Source organism: Protomyctophum parallelum (genome assembly GCF_964188405.1).
Source record: "Protomyctophum parallelum genome assembly, chromosome: 3".
Classification (NCBI taxonomy): Eukaryota; Metazoa; Chordata; class Actinopteri; order Myctophiformes; family Myctophidae; genus Protomyctophum; species Protomyctophum parallelum.
This window is the reverse complement of record NC_139698.1, coordinates 1,195,155-1,217,816: the sequence shown is the minus strand read 5'-3', so window position 1 is coordinate 1,217,816 and position 22,662 is coordinate 1,195,155. Positions and strand designations below refer to the sequence as shown.

General features: G+C 38.0%; 1 protein-coding gene across 1 annotated transcript in view; it reads right to left on the bottom strand.

Moving 5' to 3' along the window:
• The window catches only part of adam22 (ADAM metallopeptidase domain 22), a gene marked incomplete at both ends in the record, with an annotated part of 172,867 nt that overhangs the window by 50,764 nt on the left and 99,441 nt on the right, over nucleotides 1-22,662 (bottom strand). The window contains 8 exon segments of the mRNA XM_083761268.1: nucleotides 2,442-2,513; nucleotides 3,571-3,670; nucleotides 6,739-6,790; nucleotides 7,713-7,803; nucleotides 8,001-8,085; nucleotides 18,019-18,065; nucleotides 18,068-18,187; nucleotides 18,467-18,538. Of these exon segments, the coding sequence (XP_083617394.1) occupies nucleotides 2,442-2,513; nucleotides 3,571-3,670; nucleotides 6,739-6,790; nucleotides 7,713-7,803; nucleotides 8,001-8,085; nucleotides 18,019-18,065; nucleotides 18,068-18,187; nucleotides 18,467-18,538 (639 nt within the window).

The window sequence follows — 22,662 nt, the reverse complement described above, 5'->3', positions numbered from 1 at the left end:
GCCTTCATTGATGGTTCATGTGTTCACAGTGTCAGTTCATTGATGGTTCATGTGTTCACAGTGTCAGTGCATTGATGGTTCATGTGTTCACAGTGTCAGTGCATTGATGGTTCATGTGTTCACAGTGTCAGTGCATTGATGGTTCATGTGTTCACAGTGTCAGTGCATTGATGGTTCATGTGTTCACAGTGTCAGTGCATTGATGGTTCATGTGTTCACAGTGTGTCAGTGCATTGATGGTTCATGTGTTCACAGTGTCAGTGCATTGATGGTTCATGTGTTCACAGTGTCAGTGCATTGATGGTTCATGTGTTCACAGTGTGTCAGTGCATTGATGGTTCATGTGTTCACAGTGTGTCAGTGCATTGATGGTTCATGTGTTCACAGTGTGTCAGTGCATTGATGGTTCATGTGTTCACAGTGTCAGTGCATTGATGGTTCATGTGTTCACAGTGTCAGTGCATTGATGGTTCATGTGTTCACAGTGTCAGTGCATTGATGGTTCATGTGTTCACAGTGTCAGTGCATTGATGGTTCATGTGTTCACAGTGTCAGTGCATTGATGGTTCATGTGTTCACAGTGTGTCAGTGCATTGATGGTTCATGTGTTCACAGTGTGTCAGTGCATTGATGGTTCATGTGTTCAGTGTCTGGCTTCCATTGACAATGAATGGTAGACTGCATCTTTGTATCTGTAGCTGGCTTCCATTGACTATGAATGGTAGACTGCATCTTTGTATCTGTAGCTGGCTTCCATTGACTATGAATGGTAGACTGTATCTTTGTATCTGTAGCTGGCTTCCATTGACTATGAATGGTAGACTGCATCTTTGTATCTGTAGCTGGCTTCCATTGACTATGAATGGTAGACTGTATCTTTGTATCTGTAGCTGTCTTCCATTGACAATGAATGGTAGACTGCATCTTTGTATCTGTAGCTGGCTTCCATTGACTATGAATGGTAGACTGCATCTTTGTATCTGTAGCTGACTTCCATTGACAATGAATGGTAGACTGTATCTTTGTATCTTCATGTAGCTGTGCTTCCATTGACAATGAATGGTAGACTGTATCTTTGTATCTGTCGCTGGCTTCCATTGACTATGAATGGTAGACTGCATCTTTGTATCTGTAGCTGACTTCCATTGACAATGAATGGTAGACTGCATCTTTGTATCTGTAGCTGGCTTCCATTGACTATGAATGGTAGACTGCATCTTTGTATCTGTAGCTGACTTCCATTGACAATGAATGGTAGACTGTATCTTTGTATCTTCATGTAGCTGTGCTTCCATTGACAATGAATGGTAGACTGTATCTTTGTATCTGTCGCTGGCTTCCATTGACTATGAATGGTAGACTGCATCTTTGTATCTGTAGCTGACTTCCATTGACAATGAATGGTAGACTGCATCTTTGTATCTGTAGCTGGCTTCCATTGACAATGAATGGTAGACTGTATCTTTGTATCTTCATGTCGCTGTGCTTCAATTGACTATGAATGGTAGACTGTATCTTTGCATCTTCATGTCGCTGTGCTTCCATTGACAATGAATGGTAGACTGTATCTTTGTATCTTCATGTCGCTGTGCTTCCATTGACAATGAATGGTAGACTGCATCTTTGTATCTGTAGCTGGCTTCCATTGACAATGAATGGTAGACTGCATCTTTGTATCTGTAGCTGGCTTCCATTGACAATGAATGGTAGACTGTATCTTTGTATCTGTAGCTGACTTCCATTGACAATGAATGGTAGACTGTATCTTTGTATCTGTAGCTGACTTCCATTGACAATGAATGGTAGACTGTATCTTTGTATCTGTAGCTGTGCTTCCATTGACAATGAATGGTAGACTGCACCTTCATGTCGTTGGCAACTGCAACTTCCATTCGCAGCCCATTCATCCAAACAGAAAAGTCCCCTCTGATCGTATTAAACAACGTCAAACTCACCAACATTGCAGCTGTTACGGAAAGCTTGAATTATCCTCTTTCTATCCTCAAAGTGTTTGTTTCATGAAAATCCACCGTAGACATGTTGTTATGAGTTACTTTGTGTCCATGTTGTTATGAGCTACTTTGTGTCTGTATAGACATGTTGTTATGAGTTACTTTGTGTCTGTATAGACATGTTGTTATGAGCTACTTTGTGTCTGTATAGTCATGTTGTTATGAGTTACTTTGTCTGTGTAGACATGTTGTTATGAGCTACTTTGTGTCTGTATAGTCATGTTGTTATGAGTTACTTTGTCTGTGTAGACATGTTGTTATGAGCTACTTTGTGTCTGTATAGACATGTTGTTATGAGTTACTTTGTGTCTGTAGACATGTTGTTATGAGTTACTTTGTGTCTGTATAGACATGTTGTTATGAGTTACTTTGTCTGTATAGACATGTTGTTATGAGTTACTTTGTGTCCTCCCCTGGTTCACTACTCACCATCGGGCTGCCACAGTCACACTCCTCCCCTGGTTCCACGAAGCCATTTCCACATTCCGGGGGGTCCAGCAACTAATGCGCACGCACGCACGCACGCACGCACGCACGCACGCACGCACACAGGCACGCGCACACACACACACACACACACACACACACACACACACACACACACACACACACACACACACACACACACACACACACACACACACACATGTTCAAATTTCAATTCAATTCAAAGGAATGCAAAAAAACATTAGCCTACGTTACGTTGGAAAAGTCCCGAAATAAAATCTATTAAGAACGAAGAAATGTATGTGCAATTAAAGGGCATACATATGAATGTGTAACCAGAGTTATGTTGCGTTGTAACTTGGAAAACTAGCTTACAAAATAAATCCACAGATTATGTACAAATGTTGAAATAAAATAGTATAATTGTACATTTACTGACACAAGGACACTTAAATGGTGAATTTATATTGACCTTTTTATCCGAGGCACTTTACATAGATTGTGCAACACGCACGCACGCACGCACGCACACACTTACATAGATTGTGCATTACATTCACCCATTCACACACACATTCACACACACACACACACACACACACACACACACACACACACACACACACACCGATGGTGGAGGAAACCATGCAAGGCACCAACCAGCACACCAGGAGAGTCTTGCTCAAGGACACTTCCACACCGACTCTGGGGGAGCCCACAGGGATCGAACCGGGAACCTCGCTGCGGTTCCCATCCGGCCCACTCTACCGCTGAGGCACTGTCTGACGCCCCAGTGTATATGTGTGTTTGCGTCTGTGTGACCGTGCGTGCGGTAGAGTTCTCATCGGGCCCGAAAATTAAGGCCCGGCCCTAGCTGGGCCCTAACTGATCAGGCCCTAGGCCCGGCCCGGCCCGACTAATTCGGGTCGGGTCGGGCCTGGTCGGGTTCGGGCAGAGTTTGAGAACTCTAGGAGTGTGACTGTGCGCGCGTGCGTGTACGACTGTGCGCGTGCATGCGTGTGTGTGCGACTGTGCGCGTGCATGCGTGTGTGTGCGACTGTGCGCGTGCATGCGTGTGTGTGCGGCTGTGCGTGTGCGTGCGTGTGCGTACCTTGGGTGGTTTGTTAAAGAGACAGGCTCCTCCTCCAGTGTGTAGGAAGTTGAGGTACTCCTCCACGTTGCAGTCAGAGAACCTCTTAGGAAGATAGAAACTACACACACACACACACACACACACACACACACACAATAGTAGAGTAGAGTGTTTTTGACCTGCCTGGTGTGTTGTATAACAATAGCGCCGTCCCGCCCCCTTTCATGACAACAAGTAGTGGGGGGACACAGAGACACAGAGACACAGAGACACAGACACACAGACACAGAGACACAGAGACACAGAGACACAGAGACACAGGGACACAGGGACACAGAGACACAGACACACAGAGACACAGACACACAGACACACAGACACAGAGAGACACAGGGACACAGAGAGACAGACACAGAGACACAGGGACACAGGGACACAGAGACACAGACACACAGACACACAGAGACACAGAGACACAGAGACACAGGGACACAGAGACACAGACACAGAGAGACACAGACACAGAGAGACACAGGGACACAGAGACACAGAGAGACAGACACAGAGACACAGGGACACAGGGACACAGAGACACAGACACACAGACACACAGAGACACAGAGACACAGAGACACAGGGACACAGGGACACAGAGACACAGACACACAGACACACAGAGACACAGAGACACAGAGACACAGAGACACAGAGACACAGACACACAGACACACAGACACACAGACACACAGAGACACAGACACACAGAGACACAGAGACACAGAGACACAGAGACACAGAGACACAGAGACACAGAGAGACAGAGACACAGACACACAGAGACACAGACACACAGACACACATACACACAGACACAGAGAGACACAGGGACACAGAGACACAGGGACACAGAGACACAGAGACACAGACACACAGAGACACAGACACACAGAGACACAGACACACAGACACAGAGAGACACAGGGACACAGAGACACAGGGACACAGAGAGACAGAGAGACACAGGGACACAGAGACACAGAGACACAGAGAGACAGAGACACAGACACACAGAGACACAGACACACAGACACACATACACACAGACACAGAGAGACACAGGGACACAGAGACACAGGGACACAGAGACACAGAGACACAGGGACACAGAGACACAGACACACAGAGACACAGACACACAGAGACACAGAGACACAGAGACACAGGGACACAGAGACACAGAGAGACAGAGAGACACAGGGACACAGAGACACAGAGACACAGAGAGACAGAGACACAGACACACAGAGACACAGACACACAGACACACATACACACAGACACAGAGAGACACAGGGACACAGAGACACAGGGACACAGAGACACAGAGAGACAGAGAGACAGAGACACAGAGAGACACAGGGACACAGACACAGAGAGACAGAGAGACAGAGACACAGAGAGACAGAGACACAGGGACACAGAGACACACAGGGACACAGAGAGACACAGGGACACAGAGACACAGAGAGACAGAGACACAGAGAGACAGAGACACACAGGGACACAGAGAGACACAGGGACACAGAGACACAGAGACACAGAGAGACAGAGACACAGAGAGACAGAGACACACAGGGACACAGAGACACAGAGACACAGAGACACAGGGGGAAAGAGGGACACAGGGACACAGAGACACAGAGACACAGAGATACAGAGACACAGAGAGACAGAGACACACAGGGACACAGAGACACAGAGACACAGGGGGAAAGAGGGACACAGGGACACAGAGACACAGAGACACAGAGATACAGAGACACAGAGAGACAGAGACACACAGGGACACAGACACACAGAGACACAGAGAGACAGAGAGACACAGGGACACAGACACACAGAGACACAGAGACACAGAGAGACAGAGAGACACAGGGACACAGAGACACAGAGACACAGAGACACAGAGAGACAGAGACACACAGGGACACAGAGACACAGAGACACAGAGAGACAGGGACACAGAGACACAGAGAGACACAGGGACACAGAGACACAGAGAGACAGGGACACAGAGACACACAGGGACACAGAGAGACACAGGGACACAGAGACACAGAGACACAGAGACACAGAGACACAGAGACACAGAGAGACAGAGAGACAGAGACACACAGGGACACAGAGACACAGAGACACAGAGAGACAGAGACACAGAGAGACAGAGACACACAGGGACACAGACACACAGGGGGAAAGAGGGACACAGACACACAGGGGGAAAGAGGGACAGAGACACACAGGGACACAGACACACAGGGGGAAAGAGGGACAGAGACACAGAGAGACAGATACACAGAGACACAGAGACACACAGGGGGAAAGAGGGACAGAGACACAGAGAGACAGAGAGACAGAGACACAGAGACACAGACACACAGGGGGAAAGAGGGACAGAGACAGAGACACACAGGGACACAGACACACAGAGAGACAGAGACACACAGGGGGAAAGAGGGACAGAGACACACAGACACACAGGGGGAAAGAGGGACAGAGACACACAGACACACAGGGGGAAAGAGGGACAGAGACACAGAGACACACAGGGGGAAAGAGGGACAGAGACACAGAGACACACAGGGGGAAAGAGGGACAGAGACACACAGAGACACACAGACACACAGACACACAGGGGGAAAGAGGGACAGAGACACAGACACACAGGGGGAAAGAGGGACAGAGACACACAGGGGGAAAGAGGGACAGAGACACAGAGAGACAGAGACACACAGGGACACAGAGACACACAGGGGGAAAGAGGGACAGAGACACACAGGGACACAGAGACACAGAGACACAGAGACACAGAGAGACAGAGACACAGAGACACAGAGACACAGAGACACACAGGGACACAGAGAGACAGAGACACAGAGACACAGAGACACAGAGAGACAGAGACACAGAGACACAGAGACACAGAGACACACAGGGGGAAAGAGGGACAGAGACACACAGACACACAGACACACAGGGGGAAAGAGGGACACAGAGACAGAGACACACAGGGGGAAAGAGGGACAGAGACACACAGGGGGAAAGAGGGACAGAGACACAGACACAGAGACAGAGACACACAGGGGGAAAGAGGGACAGAGACACAGGGGGAAGTGATGAACTTACCCGACGTCGTCCATGATGCATCCTGACCAGCGGTCGTCACACTTACACTCTCCTGTGGAGAGACAATGACATCATCACTGTAATGACATCATCACTGTAACGCCCCTAATGACATCATCACTGTAACGCCCCTAATGACATCATCACTGTAATGACATCATCACTGTAACGCCCCTAATGACATCATCACTGTAACGCCCCTAATGACATCATCACTGTAACATCTATATATGGACATCACCACTGTAATGACAACATCACTATTCTGCTCTTGCATTTATGATGGTTAGCTTAGCAGATAGCTAACATGATGAGTGCCCTTGTAAAATAAAGACCCAGGAGACCGGAGTGTAGATAGGCCTTTTAGTTAAGGATCCAACATCGTATTTGTAAAACTGTGAAAATAAAACATAAACATACAACTTACATTCAGTACATATTGAGTACAAAATACAGTTGTACACATAGCTACTATAAAAGACAAAATGAGAACACTACAGTTATGTTATGAGGTGCTTAGCATCCAAGCTAACACTGTTAATGCCTGTTGATTAGTACAAGAGCTTCTAACAACAAACACATTGAAGCAGTCTGAAACTGAAAATGCATTTAAGTGGAAACTGCAGCTTGAATAGTTTGTGCTGTCTTACTGTTTGTCATGTTCTGTCTGAAACACACACACACACACACACACACACACACACACACACACACACACACACACACACACACACACACACACACACACACTGGGCTGACTGGCAAGACAGGAGGGCCAAAAAGAACTGTACACAAAAGGCAAAGCACTAAATGCAATACAACATTCCACCACAAGGTGTCATAGAAAATAAACATGCACTGAGGGGCAGAACAATCACTGTAATGCCAATATACAACAGACAGACAGACAGACAGACAGACAGACAGACAGACAGACAGACAGACAGACAGACAGACAGACAGACAGACAGTACCGTTGAGAATCCGTTTCTTGTCGGAAAATATGCCAATATTTTGTCCAAGAGACTGAGCGAGAGTTATGGCCATTTCATCTGTCTTCCCATACTGAGAGAGAGAGAGAGAGAGAGAGAGAGAGAGAGAGAGAGAGAGAGAGAGAGAGAGAGAGAGAGAGAGAGAGAGAGAGAGAGAGAGGGGAGAGAGAGATATATTCAAAACTGTTAGATATAATAATAATAATAATAATAATAATAATAGTTTATTGATGAGGTTAAGATAAGTATTGTAATAAAACTGGCTCTCACCTCGTTGACTCCGCCTCCTTTCGTGAGGGAACAGACTCCGCCCATATAGGAAGCCCCTCCCCAGCTGCTATGGAAACGATTCCCTCTGTTAAAAAAACAAAAACAAAATGCTGTTAATATCCTGTTTCATTATGTTAATATCCTGTTTCATTATTAATATCCTGTTTCATTATGTTAATATCCTGTTTCATTATGTTAATATCCTGTTTCATTATATTAATATCCTGTTTCATTATGTTAATATCCTGTTTCATTATATTAATATCCTGTTTCATTGTGTTAATATCCTGTTTCATTGTGACACACATTGTAAAGGTTAATGTTAAAACTAGGAGACTATACATATTTACACTGTAATATTAATGTTAAAACTAGGAACTATACATATTTACACTGTAATATTAATGTTAAAACTAGGAACTATACATATTTACACTGTAATATTAATGTTAAAACTAGGAGACTATACATATTTACACTGTAATATTAATGTTAAAACTAGGAGACCACACATATTTACACTGTAATATTAATGTTAAAACTAGGAGACTATACATATTTACACTGTAATATTAATGTTAAAACTAGGAGACCACACATATTTACACTGTAATATTAATGTTAAAACTAGGAGACTATACATATTTACACTGTAATATTAATGTTAAAACTAGGAGACCACACATATTTACACTGTAATATTAATGTTAAAACTAGGAGACTATACATATTTACACTGTAATATTAATGTTAAAACTAGGAGACTACACATATTTACACTGTAATATTAATGTTAAAACTAGGAGACTACACATATTTACACTGTAATATTAATGTTAAAACTAGGAGACTATACATATTTACACTGTAATATTAATGTTAAAACTAGGAGACTACACATATTTACACTGTAATATTAATGTTAAAACTAGGAGACTATACATATTTACACTGTAATATTAATGTTAAAACTAGGAGACTATACATATTTACACTGTAATATTAATGTTAAAACTAGGAGACTATACATATTTACACTGTAATATTAATGTTAAAACTAGGAGACTACACATATTTACACTGTAATATTAATGTAAAAACTAGGAGACCACACATATTTACACTGTAATATTAATGTTAAAACTAGGAGACTATACATATTTACACTGTAATATTAATGTTAAAACTAGGAGACCACACATATTTACACTGTAATATTAATGTTAAAACTAGGAGACTATACATATTTACACTGTAATATTAATGTTAAAACTAGGAGACCACACATATTTACACTGTAATATTAATGTTAAAACTAGGAGACTATACATATTTACACTGTAATATTAATGTTAAAACTAGGAGACTACACATATTTACACTGTAATATTAATGTTAAAACTAGGAGACTACACATATTTACACTGTAATATTAATGTTAAAACTAGGAGACTATACATATTTACACTGTAATATTAATGTTAAAACTAGGAGACTACACATATTTACACTGTAATATTAATGTTAAAACTAGGAGACTATACATATTTACACTGTAATATTAATGTTAAAACTAGGAGACTATACATATTTACACTGTAATATTAATGTTAAAACTAGGAGACCACACATATTTACACTGTAATATTAATGTTAAAACTAGGAGACTATACATATTTACACTGTAATATTAATGTTAAAACTAGGAGACCACACATATTTACACTGTAATATTAATGTTAAAACTAGGAGACCACACATATTTACACTGTAATATTAATGTTAAAACTAGGAGACTACACATATTTACACTGTAATATTAATGTTAAAACTAGGAGACTACACATATTTACACTGTAATATTAATGTTAAAACTAGGAGACTATACATATTTACACTGTAATATTAATGTTAAAACTAGGAGACTATACATATTTACACTGTAATATTAATGTTAAAACTAGGAGACCACACATATTTACACTGTAATATTAATGTTAAAACTAGGAGACTATACATATTTACACTGTAATATTAATGTTAAAACTAGGAGACCACACATATTTACACTGTAATATTAATGTTAAAACTAGGAGACTATACATATTTACACTGTAATATTAATGTTAAAACTAGGAGACCACACATATTTACACTGTAATATTAATGTTAAAACTAGGAGACTATACATATTTACACTGTAATATTAATGTTAAAACTAGGAGACTACACATATTTACACTGTAATATTAATGTTAAAACTAGGAGACTACACATATTTACACTGTAATATTAATGTTAAAACTAGGAGACTATACATATTTACACTGTAATATTAATGTTAAAACTAGGAGACTACACATATTTACACTGTAATATTAATGTTAAAACTAGGAGACCACACATATTTACACTGTAATATTAATGTTAAAACTAGGAGACTATACATATTTACACTGTAATATTAATGTTAAAACTAGGAGACCACACATATTTACACTGTAATATTAATGTTAAAACTAGGAGACTATACATATTTACACTGTAATATTAATGTTAAAACTAGGAGACCACACATATTTACACTGTAATATTAATGTTAAAACTAGGAGACTATACATATTTACACTGTAATATTAATGTTAAAACTAGGAGACCACACATATTTACACTGTAATATTAATGTTAAAACTAGGAGACTATACATATTTACACTGTAATATTAATGTTAAAACTAGGAGACTACACATATTTACACTGTAATATTAATGTTAAAACTAGGAGACTACACATATTTACACTGTAATATTAATGTTAAAACTAGGAGACTATACATATTTACACTGTAATATTAATGTTAAAACTAGGAGACTACACATATTTACACTGTAATATTAATGTTAAAACTAGGAGACTATACATATTTACACTGTAATATTAATGTTAAAACTAGGAGACTATACATATTTACACTGTAATATTAATGTTAAAACTAGGAGACCACACATATTTACACTGTAATATTAATGTTAAAACTAGGAGACTATACATATTTACACTGTAATATTAATGTTAAAACTAGGAGACCACACATATTTACACTGTAATATTAATGTTAAAACTAGGAGACTATACATATTTACACTGTAATATTAATGTTAAAACTAGGAGACCACACATATTTACACTGTAATATTAATGTTAAAACTAGGAGACTATACATATTTACACTGTAATATTAATGTTAAAACTAGGAGACCACACATATTTACACTGTAATATTAATGTTAAAACTAGGAGACTATACATATTTACACTGTAATATTAATGTTAAAACTAGGAGACTACACATATTTACACTGTAATATTAATGTTAAAACTAGGAGACTACACATATTTACACTGTAATATTAATGTTAAAACTAGGAGACTATACATATTTACACTGTAATATTAATGTTAAAACTAGGAGACCACACATATTTACACTGTAATATTAATGTTAAAACTAGGAGACTATACATATTTACACTGTAATATTAAGGTAAAACTAGGAGACCACACATATTTACACTGTAATATTAATGTTAAAACTAGGAGACTATACATATTTACACTGTAATATTAATGTTAAAACTAGGAGACTACACATATTTACACTGTAATATTAATGTTAAAACTAGGAGACTACACATATTTACACTGTAATATTAATGTTAAAACTAGGAGACTATACATATTTACACTGTAATATTAATGTTAAAACTAGGAGACCACACATATTTACACTGTAATATTAATGTTAAAACTAGGAGACTATACATATTTACACTGTAATATTAATGTTAAAACTAGGAGACTACACATATTTACACTGTAATATTAATGTTAAAACTAGGAGACTACACATATTTACACTGTAATATTAATGTTAAAACTAGGAGACTACACATATTTACACTGTAATATTAATGTTAAAACTAGGAGACTACACATATTTACACTGTAATATTAATGTTAAAACTAGGAGACTATACATATTTACACTGTAATATTAATGTTAAAACTAGGAACTATACATATTTAGACTGTAATATTAATGTTAAAACTAGGAGACCACACATATTTACACTGTAATATTAATGTTAAAACTAGGAGACTATACATATTTACACTGTAATATTAATGTTAAAACTAGGAGACTACACATATTTACACTGTAATATTAATGTTAAACTAGGAACTATACATATTTACACTGTAATATTAATGTTAAACTAGGAACTATACATATTTACACTGTAATATTAATGTTAAAACTAGGAGACTACACATATTTACACTGTAATATTAATGTTAAAACTAGGAGACTACACATATTTACACTGTAATATTAATGTTAAAACTAGGAGACTACACATATTTACACTGTAATATTAATGTTAAAACTAGGAGACTACACATATTTACACTGTAATATTAATGTTAAAACTAGGAGACTATACATATTTACACTGTAATATTAATGTTAAAACTAGGAGACTACACATATTTACACTGTAATATTAATATTAAAACTAGGAGACTATACATATTTACACTGTAATATTAATGTTAAAACTAGGAGACTACACATATTTACACTGTAATATTAATGTTAAAACTAGGAGACTACACATATTTACACTGTAATATTAATGTTAAAACTAGGAGACCACACATATTTACACTGTAATATTAATGTTAAAACTAGGAGACTATACATATTTACACTGTAATATTAATGTTAAAACTAGGAGACCACACATATTTACACTGTAATATTAATGTTAAAACTAGGAGACTATACATATTTACACTGTAATATTAATGTTAAAACTAGGAGACCACACATATTTACACTGTAATATTAATGTTAAAACTAGGAGACTATACATATTTACACTGTAATATTAATGTTAAAACTAGGAGACACACATATTTACACTGTAATATTAATGTTAAAACTAGGAGACTACACATATTTACACTGTAATATTAATGTTAAAACTAGGAGACTACACATATTTACACTGTAATATTAATGTTAAAACTAGGAGACTACACATATTTACACTGTAATATTAATGTTAAAACTAGGAGACTACACATATTTACACTGTAATATTAATGTTAAAACTAGGAGACTACACATATTTACACTGTAATATTAATGTTAAAACTAGGAGACTATACATATTTACACTGTAATATTAATGTTAAAACTAGGAGACTACACATATTTACACTGTAATATTAATGTTAAAACTAGGAGACTATACATATTTACACTGTAATATTAATGTTAAAACTAGGAGACTATACATATTTACACTGTAATATTAATGTTAAACTAGGAGACTACACATATTTACACTGTAATATTAATGTTAAAACTAGGAGACTATACATATTTACACTGTAATATTAATGTTAAAACTAGGAGACTACACATATTTACACTGTAATATTAATGTTAAACTAGGAGACTATACATATTTACACTGTAATATTAATGTTAAACTAGGAGACCTACACATATTTACACTGTAATATTAATGTTAAAACTAGGAGACTACACATATTTACACTGTAATATTAATGTTAAAACTAGGAGACTACACATATTTACACTGTAATATTAATGTTAAAACTAGGAGACTACACATATTTACACTGTAATATTAATGTTAAAACTAGGAGACTACACATATTTACACTGTAATATTAATGTTAAAACTAGGAGACTATACATATTTACACTGTAATATTAATGTTAAAACTAGGAGACTACACATATTTACACTGTAATATTAATATTAAAACTAGGAGACTATACATATTTACACTGTAATATTAATGTTAAAACTAGGAGACTACACATATTTACACTGTAATATTAATGTTAAAACTAGGAGACTACACATATTTACACTGTAATATTAATGTTAAAACTAGGAGACCACACATATTTACACTGTAATATTAATGTTAAAACTAGGAGACTACACATATTTACACTGTAATATTAATGTTAAAACTAGGAGACCACACATATTTACACTGTAATATTAATGTTAAAACTAGGAGACTATACATATTTACACTGTAATATTAATGTTAAAACTAGGAGACCACACATATTTACACTGTAATATTAATGTTAAAACTAGGAGACTATACATATTTACACTGTAATATTAATGTTAAAACTAGGAGACCACACATATTTACACTGTAATATTAATGTTAAAACTAGGAGACTATACATATTTACACTGTAATATTAATGTTAAAACTAGGAGGACTACACATATTTACACTGTAATATTAATGTTAAAACTAGGAGACTACACATATTTACACTGTAATATTAATGTTAAAACTAGGAGACTATACATATTTACACTGTAATATTAATGTTAAAACTAGGAGACCACACATATTTACACTGTAATATTAATGTTAAAACTAGGAGACTATACATATTTACACTGTAATATTAATGTTAAAACTAGGAGACTACACATATTTACACTGTAATATTAATGTTAAAACTAGGAGACTACACATATTTACACTGTAATATTAATGTTAAAACTAGGAGACTACACATATTTACACTGTAATATTAATGTTAAAACTAGGAGACTATACATATTTACACTGTAATATTAATGTTAAAACTAGGAACTATACATATTTACACTGTAATATTAATGTTAAAACTAGGAGACCACACATATTTACACTGTAATATTAATGTTAAAACTAGGAGACTATACATATTTACACTGTAATATTAATGTTAAAACTAGGAGACCACACATATTTACACTGTAATATTAATGTTAAAACTAGGAGACTATACATATTTACACTGTAATATTAATGTTAAAACTAGGAGACCACACATATTTACACTGTAATATTAATCTTAAAACTAGGAACTATACATATTTACACTGTAATATTAATGTTAAAACTAGGAACTATACATATTTACACTGTAATATTAATGTTAAAACTAGGAGACCACACATATTTACACTGTAATATTAATCTTAAAACTAGGAGACTATACATATCTACACTGTCATATTAATGTTAAAACTAGGAGACTATACATATTTACACTGTAATATTAATGTTAAAACTAGGAACTATACATATTTACACTGTAATATTAATGTTAAAACTAGGAGACCACACATATTTACACTGTAATATTAATCTTAAAACTAGGAACTATACATATTTACACTGTAATATTAATGTTAAAACTAGGAACTATACATATTTACACTGTAATATTAATGTTAAAACTAGGAGACCACACATATTTACACTGTAATATTAATCTTAAAACTAGGAACTATACATATTTACACTGTAATATTAATGTTAAAACTAGGAACTATACATATTTACACTGTAATATTAATGTTAAAACTAGGAGACCACACATATTTACACTGTAATATTAATCTTAAAACTAGGAACTATACATATTTACACTGTAATATTAATGTTAAAACTAGGAACTATACATATTTACACTGTAATATTAATGTTAAAACTAGGAGACCACACATATTTACACTGTAATATTAATGTTAAAACTAGGAGACTACACATATTTACACTGTAATATTAATGTTAAAACTAGGAACTATACATATTTACACTGTAATATTAATTTAAAACTAGGAGATTAACATATTTACACTGTAATATTATTGTTAAAACTAGGAGATTACACATATTTACACTGTAATATTAATGTTAAAACTAGGAGACTATACATATTTACACTGTAATATTAATGTTAAAACTAGGAACTACACATATTTACACTGTAATATTAATGTTAAAACTAGGAGACTACACATATTGACACTGTAATATTAATGTTAAAACTAGGAGACCACACATATTTACACTGTAATATTAATGTTAAAACTAGGAACTACACATATTTACACTGTAATATTAATGTTAAAACTAGGAGATTACACAAATGTACACTGTAATATTAATGTTAAAACTAGGAGACTATACATATTTACACTGTAATATTAATGTTAAAACTAGGAACTATACATATTTACACTGTAATATTAATGTTAAAACTAGGAACTATACATATTTACACTGTAATATTAATGTTAAAAACTAGGAGACTATACATATTTACACTGTAATATTAATGTTAAAACTAGGAACTATACATATTTACACTGTAATATTAATGTTAAAACTAGGAACTATACATATTTACACTGTAATATTAATGTTAAAACTAGGAGATTACACAAATGTACACTGTAATATTAATGTTAAAACTAGGAGACTATACATATTTACACTGTAATATTAATGTTAAAACTAGGAACTACACATATTTACACTGTAATATTAATGTTAAAACTAGGAACTATACATATTTACACTGTAATATTAATGTTAAAACTAGGAGACTACACATATTTACACTGTAATATTAATGTTAAAACTAGGAGACTACACATATTGACACTGTAATATTAATGTTAAAACTAGGAACTATACATATTTACACTGTAATATTAATGTTAAAACTAGGAGACTACACATATTTACACTGTAATATTAATGTTAAAACTAGGAACTATACATATTTACACTGTAATATTAATGTTAAAACTAGGAACTACACATATTTACACTGTAATATTAATGTTAAAACTAGGAACTATACATATTTACACTGTAATATTAATGTTAAAACTAGGAGACTACACATATTTACACTGTAATATTAATGTTAAAACTAGGAGACTACACATATTTACACTGTAATATTAATGTTAAAACTAGGAGACTACACATATTTACACTGTAATATTAATGTTAAAACTAGGAGACTATACATATCTACACTGTAATATTAATGTTAAAACTAGGAGACTATACATATTTACACTGTAATATTAATGTTAAAACTAGGAGACTACACATATTTACACTGTAATATTAATGTTAAAACTAGGAGACTACACATATTTACACTGTAATATTAATGTTAAAACTAGGAGACTACACATATTTACACTGTAAACAAGAGTAACAAGAGTTTAGGGCTTTAGCAGTGACGAAGATGGACGATGCACTCTGCACCCCATTATTGGTTGGGTGGAAGGGGATCTGATTTGTATAAGCTTGGCTTGACCATACTAAACGGGCATAGAGCCCCGCTCTCCGATGGACGCCGCGCATGGGACCGGACCTCGGTCTTATTCAAAAAAATATTTGTGGACCTTCATCATTTCTAGTTGAGGACCCCTGAGGTTCCTGGTTGGTCAGGTCGTGACCATAGAGCCTCCTGGTTGGTCAGGTCGTGACCATAGAGGTTCCTGGTTGGTCAGGTTGTGACCATAGAGGTTCCTGGTTGGTCAGGTTGTGACCATAGAGGTTCCTGGTTGGTCAGGTTGTGACCATAGAGGTTCCTGGTTGGTCAGGTTGTGACCATAGAGGTTCCTGGTTGGTCAGGTCGTGACCATAGAGGTTCCTGGTTGGTCAGGTCGTGACCATAGAGGTTCCTGGTTGGTCAGGTTGTGACCATAGAGGTTCCTGGTTGGTCAGGTTGTGACCATAGAGGTTCCTGGTTGGTCAGGTTGTGACCATAGAGGTTCCTGGTTGGTCAGGTCGTGACCATAGAGGTTCCTGGTTGGTCAGGTCGTGACCATAGTGGTTCCTGGTTGGTCAGGTTGTGACCATAGAGGTTCCTGGTTGGTCAGGTCGTGACCATAGAGGTTCCTGGTTGGTCAGGTTGTAACCATAGAGGTTCCTGGTTGGTCAGGTCGTGACCATAGAGGTTCCTGGTGGTCAGGTTGTGACCATAGAGGCTCCTGGTTGGTCAGGTTGTGACCATAGAGGCTCCTGGTTGTCAGGTTGTGACCATAGAGGCTCCCGGTTGGTCAGACAGGTGGTGACTCACGAGAAGAGGTGGGCGGAGTCACACTTGTCCTTGATGAAGTCACGGCGGGGTACTTCATGAACTCCCTGAGGGTCAGCATGGGGTCGTCGTCCACGTGGAAGCGGTTGTCCGCCGCCCACGTCTCCATGGCGACCAGCACGATGCGCGTCCTCAGCTGCTCCTTGAAGATCTGGGGGGAGAGGTCAGAGGGCAGAGGTCAGATGTGGTGGGTGGATGGATGGATGGATGGATGGATGGGTGGATGGATGGGTGGGTGGATGGGTGGGTAGGTGGATGGGTGGCTGGATGGGTGGGTGGGTGGATGGGTGGGTGGGTGGATGGATGGATGGATGGATGGATGGATGGATGGATGGATGGATGGATGGATGGATGGATGGATGGATGGATGGATGGGTGGATGGACGGACGGGTGGGTGGGTGGGTGGGTGGGTGGGTGGGTGGGTCGTACCATGTCAGCCATATTGACCACAGACTTAGCGTAGTTGTTGGTCTGACCGACAGACAGACGGTGTTTCTTATACTGCAGAAAGAGAGAGAGAGAGAGAGAGAGAGAGAGAGAGAGAGAGAGAGAGAGAGAGAGAGAGAGACAGGAGAGAGAGAGAGAGAGAGAGAGAGAGAGAGAGAGAGAGAGAGAGAGAGAGAGAGAGAGAGAGAGAGAGAATAGATTAAAACTCAGTATAACCATTGAGAGTGCAAGACGCTTGTCTTACCAACATAGTATCATTGAGGAGCGTCAACATATATGTGTCACATGGTCTGAGGGGGCGTCAACATATATGTGTCACATGGTCTGAGGGGGCGTCAACATATATGTGTCACATGGTCTGAGGGGGCGTCAACATATATGTGTCACGTGGTACGTCTGGTTTGTTTACATTGATCCTATCCGGTGTTGTTTTGACCTCTGACCTCACAGCGGTGCCTTGACTGGCTCAGTAAATAAGGTCACGTCGAGGGAATGAGCCAGAAAACGGAATTAGATTTTCAGCTTTCCAGCATGGAGACGGCACCGAGGAACCAGATTGACGAGTTTACAAAAAAGACGTAGAATTATGTCTTGGATCTCGGCTGTACGGCGCACGGGCGCAGAGACATAGGGCCGATTCATACTCCTGTGTCACCAAATGACGTCACATTGTAGTCTCTACAGAGCCAAATGACGTCACATTGTAGGCTCTACAGAGCCAAATGACGTCACATTGTAGTCTCTACAGAGCCAAATGACGTCACATTGTAGGCTCTACAGAGCCAAATGACGTCACATTGTAGGCTCTACAGAGCCAAATGACGTCACATTGTAGGCTCTACAGAGCCAAATGACGTCACATTGTAGTCTCTACAGAGCCAAATGACGTCACATTGTAGGCTCTACAGAGCCAAATGACGTCACATTGTAGTCTCTACAGAGCCAAATGACGTCACATTGTAGGCTCTACAGAGCCAAATGACGTCACATTGTAGTCTCTACAGAGCCAAATGACGTCACATTGTAGGCTCTAGAGAGCCAAATGACGTCACATTGTAGGCTCTACAGAGCCAAATGACGTCACATTGTAGGCTCCACAGAGCCAAATGACGTCACATTGTAGGCTCTACAGAGCCAAATGACGTCACATTGTAGGCTCTACAGAGCCAATGACGTCACATTGTAGGCTCTACAGAGCTCTAAAATAGGAGTATGAATCGGCCCATAGCGTTCAACAAAGTATCTAAGCACAGCCGTGTTTGTTCGCGACATTTTCCTTGTCCTTGTAAGGTATTTGGGCCCGACGTTCTAACTATCCGTCCTGGTGTTGGTTCACTATGCTGTCGCCAAGAACAAGCTCAATATTTACAAAAACTTACCACCTGGGCTAGAGTTTAAAACACACCACAGTCACTCTATTCTGAGTGATGTGGGCTAGAGTTTAAAACACACCACAGTCACTCTATTCTGAGTGATGTGGGCTAGAGTTTAAAACACACCACAGTCACTCTATTCTGAGTGATGTGGGCTAGAGTTTAAAACACACCACAGTCACTCTATTCTGAGTGATGTGGACTAGAGTTTAAATCACACCACAGTCACTCTATTCTGAGTGATGTGGACTAGAGTTTAAAACAGACCACAGTCACTCTATTCTGAGTGATGTGGACTAGAGTTCAAAACACACCACAGTCACTCTATTCTGAGTGATGTGGGCTAGAGTTTAAAACACACCACAGTCACTCTATTCTGAGTGATGTGGGCTAGAGTTTAAAACACACCACAGTCACTCTATTCTGAGTGATGTGGGCTAGAGTTTAAAACACACCACAGTCACTCTATTCTGAGTGATGTGGACTAGAGTTTAAAACACACCACAGTCACTCTATTCTGAGTGATGTGGACTAGAGTTTAAAACACACCACAGTCACTCTATTCTGAGTGATGTGGACTAGAGTTTAAAACACACCACAGTCACTCTATTCTGAGTGATGTGGACTAGAGTTTAAAACACACCACAGTCACTCTATTCTGAGTGATGTGGGCTAGAGTTTAAAACACACCACAGTCACTCTATTCTGAGTGACGTGGGTTAGAGTTTAAAACACACCACAGTCACTCTATTCTGAGTGATGTGGACTAGAGTTTAAAACACACCACAGTCACTCTATTCTGAGTGATGTGGACTAGAGTTTAAATCACACCACAGTCACTCTATTCTGAGTGATGTGGGCTAGAGTTTAAAACACACCACAGTCACTCTATTCTGAGTGACGTGGGCTAGAGTTTAAAACACACCACAGTCACTGACTCTATTCTGAGTGATGTGGACTAGAGTTTAAAACACACCACAGTCACTCTATTCTGAGTGATGTGGACTAGAGTTTAAAACACACCACAGTCACTCTATTCTGAGTGATGTGGACTAGAGTTTAAAACACACCACAGTCACTCTATTCTGAGTGATGTGGACTAGAGTTTAAAACACACCACAGTCACTCTATTCTGAGTGATGTGGACTAGAGTTTAAATCACACCACAGTCACTCTATTCTGAGTGACGTGGGCTAGAGTTTAAAACACACCACAGTCACTCTATTCTGAGTGATGTGGGCTAGAGTTTAAATCACACCACAGTCACTCTATTCTGAGTGATGTGGACTAGAGTTTAAAACAGACCACAGTCACTCTATTCTGAGTGATGTGGACTAGAGTTTAAAAACACACCACAGTCACTCTATTCTGAGTGATGTGGGCTAGAGTTTAAAACACACCACAGTCACTCTATTCTGAGTGATGTGGACTAGAGTTTAAAACACACCACAGTCACTCTATTCTGAGTGATGTGGGCTAGAGTTTAAAACACACCACAGTCACTCTATTCTGAGTGATGTGGACTAGAGTTTAAAACACACCACAGTCACTCTATTCTGAGTGATGTGGGCTAGAGTTTAAAACACACCACAGTCACTCTATTCTGAGTGATGTGGACTAGAGTTTAAAACAGACCACAGTCACTCTATTCTGAGTGATGTGGACTAGAGTTCAAAACACACCACAGTCACTCTATTCTGAGTGATGTGGGCTAGAGTTTAAAACACACCACAGTCACTCTATTCTGAGTGATGTGGGCTAGAGTTTAAAACACACCACAGTCACTCTATTCTGAGTGATGTGGGCTAGAGTTTAAAACACACCACAGTCACTCTATTCTGAGTGATGTGGGCTAGAGTTTAAAACACACCACAGTCACTCTATTCTGAGTGATGTGGACTAGAGTTTAAAACACACCACAGTCACTCTATTCTGTGTGATGTGGACTAGAGTTTAAAACACACCACAGTCACTCTATTCTGAGTGATGTGGGCTAGAGTTTAAAACACACCACAGTCACTCTATTCTGAGTGATGTGGGCTAGAGTTTAAAACACACCACAGTCACTCTATTCTGAGTGATGTGGGCTAGAGTTTAAAACACACCACCGTCACTCTATTCTGAGTGATGTGGGCTAGAGTTTAAATCACACCACAGTCACTCTATTCTGAGTGATGTGGACTAGAGTTTAAAGACACACCACAGTCACTCTATTCTGAGTGACGTGGGCTAGAGTTTAAAACACACCACAGTCACTCTATTCTGAGTGATGTGGACTAGAGTTTAAATCACACCACAGTCACTCTATTCTGAGTGACGTGGGCTAGAGTTTAAAACACACCACAGTCACTCTATTCTGAGTGATGTGGACTAGAGTTTAAAACAGACCACAGTCACTATTCTGAGTGATGTGGGCTAGAGTTTAAATCACACCACAGTCACTCTATTCTGAGTGATGTGGACTAGAGTTTAAAACAGACCACAGTCACTCTATTCTGAGTGATGTGGGCTAGAGTTTAAATCACACCACAGTCACTCTATTCTGAGTGACGTGGGCTAGAGTTTAAAACACACCACAGTCACTCTATTCTGAGTGATGTGGACTAGAGTTTAAAACAGACCACAGTCACTCTATTCTGAGTGATGTGGGCTATAGAGTTTAAATCACACCACAGTCACTCTATTCTGAGTGATGTGGACTAGAGTTTAAAACACACCACAGTCACTCTATTCTGAGTGATGTGGACTAGAGTTTAAAACACACCACAGTCACTCTATTCTGAGTGACGTGGGCTAGAGTTTAAA